The 14,738-nt window shown below is 45.0% G+C and overlaps 3 protein-coding genes across 4 annotated transcripts in view; 2 read left to right on the forward strand and 1 right to left on the reverse strand.

The window, feature by feature from the left end:
- LOC142579672 (hsp70-binding protein 1-like) overlaps positions 1-4,781 on the forward strand; it is a 47,216-nt gene extending 42,435 nt beyond the window's left edge. Inside the window, exon 6 of the mRNA XM_075690109.1 lies at positions 4,585-4,781. Within this exon, the coding sequence (XP_075546224.1) occupies positions 4,585-4,615 (31 nt within the window). The 3' untranslated portion in view covers positions 4,616-4,781. The remainder of the gene's footprint in view (positions 1-4,584) is intronic.
- Glys (glycogen [starch] synthase) overlaps positions 1-11,536 on the reverse strand; it is a 36,803-nt gene extending 25,267 nt beyond the window's left edge. The window contains exons 1-2 of one of the 2 annotated variants that reach the window (XM_075690103.1): positions 11,288-11,536; positions 4,564-4,745 (exon numbers count right to left, since the gene is read on the reverse strand). In XM_075690103.1, coding sequence (XP_075546218.1) covers positions 4,564-4,745; positions 11,288-11,417 — 312 coding nt within the window. In that variant the 5' untranslated portion in view covers positions 11,418-11,536. The remainder of the gene's footprint in view (positions 1-4,563; positions 4,746-11,287) is intronic. The other variant, XM_075690102.1, reaches the window with a different exon arrangement.
- Positions 11,537-11,961: 425 nt separating this feature from the next.
- Positions 11,962-14,738, forward strand: part of mtDNA-helicase (mitochondrial DNA helicase) — a 48,385-nt gene continuing 45,608 nt past the window's right edge. The window contains exons 1-2 of the mRNA XM_075690114.1: positions 11,962-12,256; positions 13,002-13,180. Coding sequence (XP_075546229.1) covers positions 13,042-13,180 — 139 coding nt within the window. The 5' untranslated portion in view covers positions 11,962-12,256; positions 13,002-13,041. The remainder of the gene's footprint in view (positions 12,257-13,001; positions 13,181-14,738) is intronic.

Below are 14,738 nucleotides of genomic sequence, written 5' to 3' on the forward strand. Positions count from 1 at the left end.
ATGCAAGAACGATATTGCTAGAAAAATTAAGTTTGCTGGGTGCGCTGTCCTGCAGAAGGCTGGATTCCGCACCATAAGTGACTTTTTTAGTGCGTCCCCGAAACAGTTCTGACAAATTTTGTAGACACATAGGGTACAGCTACAGCAAAACATTCACACCACAATTTGTGTGAAGCGTCTCATATTAAGAGAGCTATGGCTGATTACAAGTTATCCTCCTTCTTAGCCACGGGCCATGCTTTTTGTCCTCGACTCGTTCGACAAGTTAGCGGGGTTTAAGTTCTGCCTTCACTGGCCCTGCATCATGATGGGACGTCGTGTCGTCTACTTCCGGCTTTCTTGGAGCCAGCACACGAAGCCTCTCCGACCTCTCCACCAGCCTCCTGGCAGTCAATCCCAAGCAAGGGCTACCGAAGCAGCGCGCATTGCCAGCATTGTGTCGCAGCGCCGAGCATGTCCGGTATTCCGGTAACCACAGGCAAGCCGGGCATTTCAACAGATGGGCAGAGGCGTAAACTAAAGCCCCTTCACACTACTACTGCTGTAATGAAGGAGCTTTAGCGTAGACATACGTGAGCAACCTGATCGGCCTAAAGCCTCTCAGTGTTCAAAAGCAAGGTCATCCTTTGAACTTTTCCGCCACTGCACGGGTTCTCCTTTATTTCTAGTTTGTTCGCAGCACCCTCAGCCTATTTTTCTTTGTTTGCGCTTCAGCTAGGGCAGACCGTGCCACTCGGCCTGCTCAGGCATATTCTCATACACTACAAATACTGCCGCTCTGGCCGTTCTGACAGCAGCGACGACAGCAGGGAGTAGAAGCGCTGGAAAGTCCAGTGTTATATGCGAAAAAATTGCGAGAAAGTGCATGGGAGGCGCCATTGCAAGGTGTGCGGAATGTGAATGATCGCACTCTTTTTTGGAGAATGGATCCACTCGCTGTTCGCGGCCACTGCCGAAGTGCACATTCCAAAGCCGTTCTGGTGCAGCGAGGCACAGTTTCGGCCAATTTTCCATGTTTGGCGCAATTGACGTAGGAGTCCCACCCGTGCATGTAGTGAAATTTTGCATGCTGGCTTTCTGCTGTGCGTAGTTGGCTGTAATGGCTGTTGTGCATGAAAATCAACCAGTGATACGGCTACAGTTATTTCTAACTTAAAAGAAAGGGCTAAAGGACTCCTCACCAGGCCCCACCAAAAATTAGGCTGTTCTTGTACGACCACTGTACATAATGTGTCATCACATTTTGATGGAAATGAAAAGACCATGATTTATAGTGATAGAATGAAGCATGCTGTTTGCAGATCAAGTCAGAATTATAATTTAAAAGTTGAACAGAAAGTAGTGAAAAATGGCATATTGTGCCACTTTGTATTGAAACCTCCATACTAAAGCAGGATACTGACTATGTTACCAAAAATTACTGTACGCAAGTTGCCTGTTAGTTAGTGCGCCATATATGTATTGTTTGAAATTGCAGCCTTTATATTATATAGATGGTTGCACTTTATTCTATGCATATTACAATTTAAAATTAATTTAATGCTAGCAAGCAACACTGCCTATGCAGCAACAAGTGAAGCTGCAGACTGCAGAAGCATGGTGAGCCGTGGTGTTCCTCATAGCGTGGCGGTGGCTCATGAGTGCTTTCATCCAGGTACGAGTTTGCGAGGGAGTACCTCAAGTTCACTGGCCCCCTTGCGCGATACAAAATGCCATCACATGAAAATCACCTTACAAAACAAAATTTTTCACAGCCAGGGACGTAGTTGTCTGCTTCCCCAATTCCAGCGTAGAATTGTTGTCTCAATCGCCTATCACAATTTCCAGCATGTTTCTAGTGAACGACTTCATAAATGCGATTGCGACTCCAGATGGAAAAATTCTGATAAAAAAATGTTCCACAACATTTTCTGCGTTACCACTGCAGCATTGGACGCTGACTAATAAGCTTCCTGTTGCACACAAGAAAAGAACGGGTATTATAAAAAGTGTTTGTTGGTCCCTTCAAGAAAGAAAGCTTGGCTAGTTGAAACTAGGTATCTAAGACATTTGTACTGTTTGCTAGTGGAAAAATTTTGTGCACTAGAAGTTGTAAAGTGCTGCCCAGGAAGCATTCTACCACAACAACCAAAATGAAAGTTATAGCGGAGATAAAGAAGCAAATAAAATGTTGCAAGGTGATGGTGTGATGAGGCGTGCTACTCATTCAGTGCCAGATGCTCTCTCCCATGCTGCAACCACTCGCAAGTGACATTCCTCTCCTGCCTCCATGCATAGCATGAATATACAAGGGCCTGTGTAACCTTTGCGCTTCTCCTGTTTTCTCCTTTTCTTTTTGCACAGTGCATTTACAGTGGCAATTTTGTGCACCTTGCATTCAAAGGGAATCCCCCAGCTGTTTGACATTGTTTCGGGTGGTACGTGTGACACAGAGATGAGAGCTCTGATGCAGTCTCTGCAGGCGGGAAGAAGGGCTTCCTTGAAAAGAACTGTGTGCGTGCTTTCGTTTGAATTTTCAGCTGTTCGGCTCACATTGGTGCGATGCTCTGCAGAAACCATTGTCGTCGCGTGGACTACGCGGCGACTATGCCTGCTCCCAATGCCCTAACCCGAGGAGGGGCCTTTAAGCTGAAAGAACGGAGTGTCTCAGGCAAAGCTGAAAGTAATACAACTGCGCAAACATAATGCAACTATACAACAGGAGATGGGACTTGTGTGTACTCTGGAAAAAAAAGAAAGTAAATAAAAACAACAACATTACAAGAATAACTAATGAGCACCATCACTACTGCGATGCGTGCTGTCTAATGAGACAGCAAAGTGTTGCTTCTGGGAGAGGTACGCATGCAGAAGCAGCTGGCTGTGCTTGCGCAGGTGAGGCCAAGCAGGTATGCACCATTGTAGCTAATTGGGTTGCCGTATGACTGTACTCTAACCCATAATGTGTAGCATAGGGCCCTATAACGTGAAACTATTCCAATATCTTTTTATTCCAATCTCCTGATGTCAAATTTACGTAACCGCCAACGCAAGCATCGGGTGGTGACCCACAGCGTTGCCTGAACAGCCCAATCATACGATCTCCTCTTTTATACGACATCTCTTTTGTTTCCTTTGAAAATGAATAACATGGCCTACATTGAGCGGTTTTATCTAACTGGCTGACAAGAGGTGAGGAGCATGCTCAAGTGGAGAGGGTTCGACGGGGCCCAAGCCCGTGCACTGAAAGAAGATAACTGGATGAAGAGGGAGGTGCCGGCGTCTGTGATTGGTCCGCTTTCACTTACTTAGCTTGTGGTGGTTTGTTTAAAATCGCAGTGATGTGCAACGGATAGTTAAAAATGCCGCTAAAATGGATCCTCAGCAAAGAAAAGTTGGCAGAGCGATGTCATATTGCTATATGCCAAAAGGGCTCAATGCTGTTATACGGCCACACAAAAAGTTTTGTTATACACAAATAAACCCATGCTCCCCAGCAGGTGCGAGTAGCCAGTGCCTGAGGCGGCAGCCATCTTCTGTTCCTTTCAAACGGAGCAATCTCCGGCTATGCAGAAAAAAATAGTTTTGTTTGACATATTAATGCATCTTTAGCACGTATACGTCACTTTGATGCACTGAGTTTTCGCAGTTTTGTGACTTCGAGTGACACAGGTGAAGTGGGTGCAGCCTGAAACTTTTTGACCAATAGCAGAGGGTTAATGACAAAAAGGCGTCGACTCAGAAATAATTATTTTTCTTTTGTTCAGTCGAATATGCATAATCATTGTGTACACGTCATATCAGATTGGGAGCTATTGCAGTTTTTGTGGTGTCACATGAAACACAGGTGAAGTGGGGGTGGTCCAAAAAAAGGTTTTGACCAATCGCGGAGGGCTAATTGCAGAATTGGAATAGAAAAGTTTGGAATAGCTTTATGTTATAGCACCTATGGAGTTGCTATGCAATACCTATGGACGTGTAGGTGTTCTGCAGTTGAATAGCACTTGTAGTATCGCCAGCTTTCTCTTTATTATGCTTGTGATTCATTGCAGAGCTGTGTATCCTCCTGCACGTGAGCGTTGTGTTGCCTTCACAATACTTCTCAAATGCATTGTGAAGTTCACAATGCATTTCTTTATAAGGTTTGGGAATTACTATCTCAAAACTGGTGCCATCCTCAGAAGTCGTTGCAAGTGGATCCACCTTGGAAACGCCACTGCTAGAATTTGTAAATTGCAATATGGTCCATAAGCTAATTAGTTAGTAAGTTAATTAGTGGCTTTTTGTTAATTAGACAGTTATGTATTTCAATTCTTCGTGCAAGTAGTGTATGCCGCATCTAGTAGCCCATTTCATGAACTAGAATTGTGCTAACTGCCACAGGTAACCTTTAAGAATTTTTGGAAGTGTTCGCTGAAGCACCCTGTATATTGTGAGGTGCTTTCTCGCACATTTGATCACTAACAGAAACACACAAAAAGCTAACATCCGTTCCAATGCCACATTTGTGTTGTGACCAGTTCTATGCTGGACACCAATGTCCTATTGTGGATTCCTTCATGCCAGTTTCAGAAAGTGACTCACCTTGATGCCTTGTTCTCTCAGGGCCTTGATGCTGTTCCAAAAGACATTGTAAGGAGGTTCCAGGACCTCGACCTCAGTGCGAACCAGGCTCTCATTCAAGGGACCCAAGAGACAGAACTGGTCTCCCAGTTCTTCCACGCTCACCTCAGCCTTGGAACGGATCACTGTGTAAATGCCTCCAACTGCACAGAGATGAAAGCCACTTTCCGATCATTCTATCTACTTCGCCTATGCAATTACTTTGAAAGGACTGTTATAGTTAACAAAGCTGAGTGCATACAGTGTGGTTCACATTATTAGTCAAAGGGAAGATATAAGCACCACATCCTTCGAGAAAATTTTTCCATGTAGGTACAACTGGCACACATTAGTTTGCTTCTTGTCTCAGTAAACCTGATGCCTGTTGTCCCATGGGCCATCTCCAAACATGATGCCACGTACATTTGTGGAATCACAGGCTGATCTTTTGTTTTGCTGACCCTTCAGCTTTTATGTGCATTTGCAAGGATAAAACAAGTGCAGCTGCTGTGTAGGCACTTCAGGTAAGTGCACATACTTCAAAGATGCACTTGATGTCCAGGGAACAAGAAGCCGTTACCACGAAAATACCAAAAAAAAAAAACATTGCTGAAGCCAAAGCAGATGCCTCATGCAGATAATGCATGAATACCGCTAACCGTAGAGGACTAGCCTTAACTACATATTAAAACAAGTAAGAATGCTGTCAAAGCAGTTACTTTTAGGGCAGGATGACTTAAGGAAACAAACTTGAGCTCTGTTTACTTTTGAGACGGAAATCTGTACCCACACTCTTTTTCTAGATGAATGTAATAGATACAATAAACATGCCAAAAAGATGCACTTTACACAGACTGAAAGTGGAGCTCTTATGAAACAATTGTTTATTTATGCTACAGTAATAATCAAATTAAATTGCACATTTACAGTAATATTTGGATAGCAGTATGGAAACTGTGCTTCTTATACCACTGCAAAGAGAAATACCAGTGTCAGACGGCAAAAAAGAAAGGACATATTGTGCCCTACAAGGAAGCAACTCAATATTAAGAAAAAGCCTGGAGAGGTATTTTGAATCCCCTAGGAGAAAAGCTGAAAATGAATTATGATAAAAGAGAAGAGTGGGCAGTTTGCTCTCCTATTTTTAAAGATGACAAATATGATGCTCTACTAATAGTATGAAATTTCTTGAAGCAATTTTATCACAATATTGGAATGCTCTAATAAACAAACAAATCTTTTTAGTGCTCCAATGTTATTAAACATTCTCGCATGGATGGCCAGGAAACTGGCAAATGCATGGTGATCTGGAGGTTGGATCAGCAAACAGCAATATGCAAAGTCTAAGAAGCTATAGACCTTACAAACACGGGTACAAGTTGCCTTGAATTTATTTCTGCGAATCCAAGCATGGCAGCAAAGCCATGTGCCAGGTGCGCAAGGTATTTGAATACATAATGACAATCTCAGGAATAGCATCAATATTTCGGACAAGGTTCGGTATACTCATTCCAAATATTTTTCCGTTTTTCTGTTGCTGCTTTTTTTTTTATAAGACAGTGAAATAAAACCATCATCAGCATTACTTAATGATTGAATTCGGCTTCAATAATGTCTGTACAGTTGGATCAGATAGTGCGTGTTGATGCTGGGCAGTGTTTCCACAATAGCAGGCTTTATCAAGTTCTTATCGTGTGGATTTTTGTTAGCCTTTCTGTCAGTGATGCCCACCATACATAGCGCTGTGCGGGTTTAGATATTTGGAACTAAAACACCATATTCAGGATGACTTGGTTGCTAAAGTTGGCAACCAAACATTCTTGATTGGCGTAAGCATCGTGGGCACGAGCAAATTCGTAACTTAGGAGTAGCGCCTAACAAAATCATGCACAGGCAGCTTGATTTATTATTCTGTCACCTGAAGCTGATTGTCAGTGGCCATAGGCAGCTTTTCAGAGTTCTCACTCATCATGACCTCCACCTGCTGGAGAAATTCAACTGTCTGAATGACGTCTGACCACTGGCAGCACTTAACTGTCTTTGTCAGAGATGACAATTGGCCACAAACTCTTGTCTCAGCCAGAAAACAAACCATTTTGCAAAATTCAAGAAGGTGGTGGTCTCAAAGTCGGTGTGGCCAGCATGCAAGGTGACTAGGGGAATGGACTGCTTCATCTCCAGTGTCAGAGTGAAAACTGATATCCTGGAATAAATGTGCAAGATAGGTGACAGAGGAGGTTGGTGTGGACGATGTTAAGCACTTAGACAGATAGGATGAGAATGTTAATGTCTATGGCAATTCGAATATGTGTGCTTAAATACCTCGCGCATCCAGTAAGTTGGCCGATGTGGTGGACAGCAGCAAAATTATAACAATCTAGCAATTCTGGAAACTTGGTCACCAGCTGCATTAGTCAGCTCCTTTAGAACTTCACTGTGCAACACAGTGTACTCAAATACTACGCGATCCCGGTCAGTACCTTTGGAGCTGTTAAGTGCATTCAAGGGATACCAAAATTAAGGTGTGTGAGCCATGGGCAAACAGTGCTTTTGCTCCACATTTTGAAGATATGAAAGCTCACCCTCAAACAAGACATCCTGTGCAAGTGTGGTTCTCGCAGAATACAACGGTAGCTTTAGTTCACTTGTGGGCTTTATTGATAAAGCTACCAAGAAGCCTAGTGAAGGTGATTCTATGATGAACCATCCTTTAAATCTTTAAAGAGAGCGCCAACTGATTAACGAATCTGGCAGAACCCATTCCACAATGAATGCCGATGTTAATGCAATTAGCATTGTATCAATCTAGTGACACACCGTATTGCCACCGTTGAAACGTGTCATGAGGCGCATATGCGAGCTGGGCTCCTCTCTCGTGCTTCCCCTTGGACACACTGTGCCATTAGCTGTGCTGCCATGAGGTATTTAGTCAGTTGTCTGAGCATATATGATGCGGGGGCGATTCCACCCAGCAATGGAGAAATTAGAAAGGATTTTTGTTTTGTCATTGAAGAGCGGCTTGCGCCCAGCAACCCAAGTCGCAGTAAGTAAGGTTCGTTGACGGGCGACACATACCCGATGGCAGATACCCAGTGACCCATATTGGTACGATCGTAGGTTTTGAACCAGGTTCCTTCAGCACAGCAACCCGATGCTCTGCCCATTAGACCGTGAACTAACAAGCAAGCAAAGTTGGTGGGAAAATGGTTAGAGGTGTAGATAGATAGGTAGATACCAAAAAGCGCGTAACATATCCTAAGAGTTCTAGTCACATTTATATACACCACCACAGCAGAAACACAGTTTTCAGAACTCCATAGAATATTGTCCTGGCATTATGGTTTAATTGTCGTGCTGCTAATAAGCACATGCACAGCTAATCTACAAGTGTCTAGTTGCATGTGCAGACAGGATAAGTTGCCTTGTGCAGCAACATTGTTCACAAAAAAATCTTGCCTGTTATATTAAGGCAAGGAAGAACAGTGGCACACTTTGTGAGCACCTACTGAAATATAAGTAGTACCTCCCATTGCATCACTGCTGATATGAAATTGTAGATAATGAACTACGTGTGTGTATGCAGGGTGTTTCAGCTAATTTGTGCCAAGTATTAAAAAAATTAAACATAGGTGCTATGCCTGTCAAACTGCCGCAGTATTCTTCTGGGCCATAAGGAGCATATCATAATATTTTTTTTCAGTCTGCCAAGCTGGGTAATTAACAAAGTTTGCTTAATTAACTTCTTAAATATTAACTCTAGCAAAATATCTTCAGTACAAAAGTTGTAGCATTTGTTCTGGAAGATCAGATTATTTCATCTATGCTAAGATAACTGCCTTGTTTAATTTTTTTCCGGCCTTTCCTTAAAGTGCACAAACTTTAAAGAATACCATGTGAATGCCGGCTAATGTGCTGCGCTTTTAGTGCCATCAAATGCAAGTTGAATGAATTAGCAAAGGCTGCTCCGCGCACAGAGATAGATTGAACAGGTTGTTGGTGACTGCGATGGATCGAAGGCAGCATGGTTTTTATCTCAGTCTTTCATCGCACTGTCAGCCTTGCCCCCGCCATCGTGTTTCTGCCTCCGGGTCCCATATTGCATTCACATGTGGCAGCCGCTTTTTCATTGAAGAATTTCTTTCTTTAAACAGCACACCCCTTTTGTGACTTAACGTCTATGGCAGTCACCGGCGGCCTGTTCAATCTTCTAGCCTGTTCGATCTCTGTGCACAGAGCAGCCTTTGCTAATTTATTCAACTTATATTTGAGGGCACTAAAAGCGCAACGCATTAGCCGGCAGTCACATGGTCTTTTTATAATTTCACGTACTTGAGAAATGCTGGAAAAAAATTAAACAGGGCAGTAATCTTAGCATAGATGAAATAATCCGATGTTTCAGAACAAGCGCTACAATTTTTGTATTGAAGATCTTTCACTAGAGTTAATATTTAAATAGTTAATTAAGCAAACTTTGTTAATTACTCAGCTTGGCAGATTGTAAAAGATATGACGTGCCCCATATGATGCATAACAATACTGCGGCAATGCAAATTGACATGCATAGCACCTATGTTTCCTTTTTTAATACTTGACCCAAATTAGCTAAAGCACGCTGTGTGTGGACGGACGGACGGAAGGACACGTACGCACATGCGCGCACACACACACACACTCTGGGAGTCTCTTTAAGGTTTCTTACATGCACAAGAGGGTGCTAGCGTAGTGGCCCGGTCAGTTCGCGAGCAGGACCAGTTGTCAACAGCTACAAAGAGCATTATATCTGTCCACAAGTGTGTCATCCTCGCCACTCAATCTATGCGGCACGTCCCGTTACCAGCATGCACGCACACAAGTGTTCATGTGCTCATTTCGAGATATCGCAACTGTGGAAGATGACCCAGCTTCACGCATGCTGTCACAGTATGCATTTTGCAATGAGTTTCTCACAGATGCGATTTCTGCAATTCTGAGCTGCACATTGCCGTTTCACATGCAATGAACACGGTAGCTGCAATTTTTGCACTTGAAAGCACCTAGCAGAGGATTGAATTATTCTGATAGTGACTTTGCTTCAGTGAAAACAAAGTAAAACTACTTTTCGTGACAGATGTTTATGTTTGAGTGCATTACTTTATCAAAACAAAAAATTCAGGAACCATTCCACTCTGTGAAGGTGGATGACAAGCAAAGCTGTAGCACATCACACTGGGTTAGACAAGGGCACATGTATTTTTTTTCATCATTTGGTAATGAAAGTGATGATAGCTTTGCAATTACTGTGATATACACTGGCTGGTTCGGTTACAACCTTAGAATCTTGGCTAAAGTTAAAGCTACACACAACCGTCGAGTGACTTGAATTGGCGTGGTACTTCAAACCAAACTCTTCTAGCACAAACTGACTGAACCATTTCTTGTCTGGTTTTGAAATGTCCACATTGAAGTCTCCAATGATGATCACAGGGTAGTGTCATCATGTCTAGCCCATGCAAAGTGCGTGGTCATGAGTTTCTCTATATGACACTGGGGTGTGCCTGGAGATATATGCACAGTGGATGTCACAATTCCGTCTTTCATCTGTACGGCAGAGACACCCCCACAGTCGGTGGCATTGTCCTCTTGCGAGTCAAGGGTGTATTGTTGTACATATATTTTGTACTTTGTGTATATGGCAATGCCTCCTGCTCATGAGTCTATACATATGCTGTTGACAAACGATTCCAGTATACCCATCGACTTGAAACAATGCACCTTAATTTATTTATTGTTAGGGGCGGAGTGCTTGAAGCCTGCTTCACCTTCGCCGCGGGTTGGCCCGATATTTCACTATTTACAGGATCGGCCCAATTTTTGCCCACGGACACGACAAATGCATTGGGGGTAGATGTACTACACAGCTTCGCCGTAAAATTAAATAGGTAGGCCACGATGACATGTCCGTAATCGACGCTGTGATTGGTAATCCGTCCATGCCGCATGTGCGTTTTCGCAGAGATGTTCAGCAGCACTCCGAACATAGAAAACATCGCACGCGCGCGAAGAGTCTGACGGCCCATTTGCCGCAACTGCGAATTCGCATGTGCGAAAACGCAGTCAAATTCGCACCATGTGAAAGGGGCCCCGAGCCACAAGACGTAATCGACGACCTTTGGAGCGATTGGACGACCTTCAAGACAGTTTTTGGCAGCAGTGACAGCTAGGGAGTGGGCGTGCCCATTGCATCAAGTGCCCGTACTGTCCGGCGGTTCTTCAAAACAAATACAAGCCGCCGGTGCATTGCCCTGCGGACCCCACCGGCACGCAGTCACTTGAAGTGCGGCACACGCAAATGATCAGACCACGCGAGTACGCATGGCCTGAAAGTGTATGTTTGCCGCGCGCCTATCATTCAAGATCGCGGGGGATACCCTTCGCTGCTGCCGCCGAGACACCGATCCTGGGGTTGACAACCGCGTGATCCCGACACCTGACGCAATGGCGAAGATTTTCGCAGAAGCGTGCGCATAATTAGTTGGCGCAGTTAAGCTCAGTACAGTTGACAGGCAAAGCGAACGAGCATTTACACCCACTGCATTACGGCGCGCCTCATGCTACGTACGCCGCGCTGAACCACAGCCTTGGCTTTGTGTACTAGCAATTAATAACAAGCCGGCCGTGCCCCTTGCGCCCCAAAAAATGTGGACTGGCCAGCCGGCGGTGGGCTCACCTTTATTGACGACTTCCCACGCTATTTCGAATACCCATCGGTTCTCGGCCTCGGCGCTGGCGCCTCGGTCGAGCACGAGGTCTTCGGTGCCTTCTAGCCGGTAGAATCGGCGAGAGATGCGGGAAGCCATCGCGAAGATGCTTTTTGAAGGCTCCCCCGGTTCCCCGCTGTGACCTTCCCACTTGCGAGTGACCGGCGCGGCGGCTGCCGCTGCTGCTGCTGCTGCTGAACGCACGAAGAAAAGAGGAAAGGATGGCCGGCCCGCCCACTCATCCCATCGCACCGATGGTGCGGGTGGGTTCGTTTCAGTTTTGTTTTCAACCGGGTGCGTTTTCCACACCTGCTGTAAACTCTCTGAAAAAACGAACCTTGAAAGACACTGTACAACCTAGTGTAAGTGGTTTAGTCCTGCTATTTTTAATAAAATAAGGCGATCATAGTGATAAAAAAGTACGAATATCCGCGCGGGCTTGTGCGTGTAGGTGAGTGCCCTCCGTTTCTTTGATCGTAAACTTTGTGACTCCGCGCGTTTTTGACTACTTGTACAATGGCAACGTCATGCTCAGATTTACTTTACATTTTAGGTTGGATGCGGGCGATGTGCCAGTCGTATATAGGAGCTGGGAAATGTGCGCGATGAAGTTGGCTTGATCAGCGTCGGCATGCTAGCAACTGTTGTGAGCACATGGCGAGCGTTGGGCGCGTTTGAGCTTGTTTCTGTACGACGGAAACTGCGGATTGCACGAAGTAGGCGCGCGTGCATCGGCGCGCGCTTTTTTTTCTCACCGCGGAATAATTGAACCAGGCGAAGCGAATCTGTGGCTGACTTACGCGGATTTCTTTGTCATTGTTACACTTTTGGGCTACCTAATGCATTGAAAAGCAACGAGTCAAGCGAGAACAGACCTTCTCCACTGCTTTGTTTACACTTGGAGTACCGTGACTCGGAGTTTGGCTCCCTTCGTCAAGGTCTGTAAAAGCGGCAAGAAAGTGCTTGCCACTAATTAGTTGCTTTAATTAAAGCCTCAGTCGCACAATTCTACACATATGCGCATAGTTGAGTGTAAAGTTTTGAGCGTCAAAAATGTTGATATCTTAGAGATCCTCGCAACCTACATTTTCTGCCGCCTTCCTTGAAAAATGTGGTTGAACAGCTGATGGGGTTTCTAGTCACTGTGAGTGATGTAGCCAACGGTACTTCGCATTCGGCGCCTGCACCAGAATATGCGCCTCTCTTTTTTTTCTTCCTCGTCGCATTATGTGAGAACTACATGCTGGCAACGGTATCTGCAATGTAGTTCAACAATTAAAATAATCTACCTGTTGTAAAAGCAGCCCTATGGTAAATGCATACATTTCATTGCGTTGACCGCACGCGCGAAATTTTGGAGGGTAACTTATGGGAACATTTGGTTTGTCGACACACGATATTTAGCAAAGTTTGTAGTATATATTTGGTTTCAGATTAATCTCCTTCGTCAGACTCTACCAATAAGAGGGAAAAAAAAAGCTACTTTGTCCTCTCTCTCAAGTACGTGCTGGCCGGCACGTACAAAAAAAAAAAAAGCATTAATTTCATTTGTTTCGTGTCTGCATGAAGTCTATATGCGGAGAATCCACTGCAGTGATGTCCAGTGGCTCAGAGCTGTCATTCTGCATGTCCTTTATTGTTACGCATCCTCACTGCGCCTTTCTTATTGTTTGTCTAATAAAGGGCTGAATAGCGGAAGAAAACCTGGCAGGCATGCTGAGACATGGCCGGCAAGTTAATGCGGTATTCCTATCTTTTGACGAAGTGTCCTGATGGCAGCGCTGCCGACATGGCAGGCTTGACTTCTGGCATCTGTGGAGTGTCGTATGGGCGCTACAACTACATCATGAAACAACTGCATGGTAAGGCAGCCTTCATAGGCACGTTCAATATGTACACATTTTCTGTATCATTTCTTTTTCAACGCTTAAATATGGTGATTCTGGAGCGTAAACATCTGGAGCGTTTTGTATTAGTGGATATGGTGTTGTGCTGCTAAGCATGACGTGGGTTCGATTCCAGTTGCGGTAGCCACATTCTGATGGGGCCAGAATGCAAAGACATTTTTGTACCGTGGGTGCTGGTTACAAGAACCTCAGGTGGTAAAAATTAATCCGGAGCCCTCCTATACAGCATCCCTCATAACCCATTATGCAGTTTTGGGGCGTTAAGTTTTACAATTTGATGTAATTAAAAAAAATTTCCCACAGAACCCTCTCTCGATGAATTTCGACAATAATTCTATTAGCATTGAAGCAATGTAGTGACACACCCTTATAGGTGGTACCCAAAACCTGACGTCTATGACATATTTCTGGCACTTGCAATCACACCTGGCACATTTAACCAGAAAAAGCATAGCCTTTCAAACCCGCATTTCAAAGCTAGAGGGCGCCACCCTATAAGATGTGGATTTGTACACCACATATTGCCACCGGACTGCATAGAAGAGGAAGGAAAGCCAGGAAACCCCCAGAACCAGCCAGGAAGACTGAACGCGAGGAACAACCAGAGGGTGCAAACAAGCATTCAAGGCAACACCAACCAGCAACGGCAGCATGATCAGGGAAGCCAAACCAAAGGCAAGCCACCGCCGTGACACACGTCGCCTCCGCTACCAGATAGTGATTACAAGATGGTTTACCGACCAAGAACTGGCATGAAGCAGTCCAGCTGGCTGGACGAGGAGATCACCGAGGGAATCGCAAGAGTAAGTGGTTCCCCTTTCAAAGAATTCTGTGCAAACATAATCATTCAAACGCAGTGGAAGCAGAACCTGATAAGTGCCAGCACCGCAGATGAGGATTATGCACTCAAGCTTGGCTCCATCAACAGCATCCAACTAGGTGCAGCCACATACGAGGTGACGCCTTACATCAAACCGCTCCCAGGAACAGTATGTGGAGCCGTGTACAGTATCACTGCATGTACGATGGAGGAACGACTTGCGGAGCTTCTGGCAGCCAACGACTGTGGCATCCTGCACGCGAGGATGCCCGGCAAATCCACCTCAGCAGTGATCACCTTCGAAGGTCCGCACGTCCCTTTCTATGTGAAGGTGGCCAGTTCCATACCGCAGATCAGTGCAGTACTGCAAGGTCTGCGGAGAAAGTGGCCGCCAGCAATACTTATGCCCCAACCCTGACAAAAATATCTGCAACCAGTGTGAAGTGCAGAACTCACAATCAGACCACGAATCCCAGTTACAATCCAAACTATACGGACTTCCTCACGAGACGGCAAGCAAGGAGTGCGAGAAGAGACTCAAGCCATGACCCCCACCCCTGTATGTGAGGGAAAGAAGTAAATCAAGAGGCAGACAGCTATCTATAACAAAGGAGACAAGGGCAAGCCCTTCGGAATATAAAACAAAATGAAAACAGCAGAGTATCCACCACAGCTCACATCCAGAACGAAGGA

The sequence above is a fragment of the Dermacentor variabilis genome, chromosome 4 (genome assembly GCF_050947875.1).
Source record: "Dermacentor variabilis isolate Ectoservices chromosome 4, ASM5094787v1, whole genome shotgun sequence".
Taxonomy (NCBI): Eukaryota; Metazoa; Arthropoda; class Arachnida; order Ixodida; family Ixodidae; genus Dermacentor; species Dermacentor variabilis.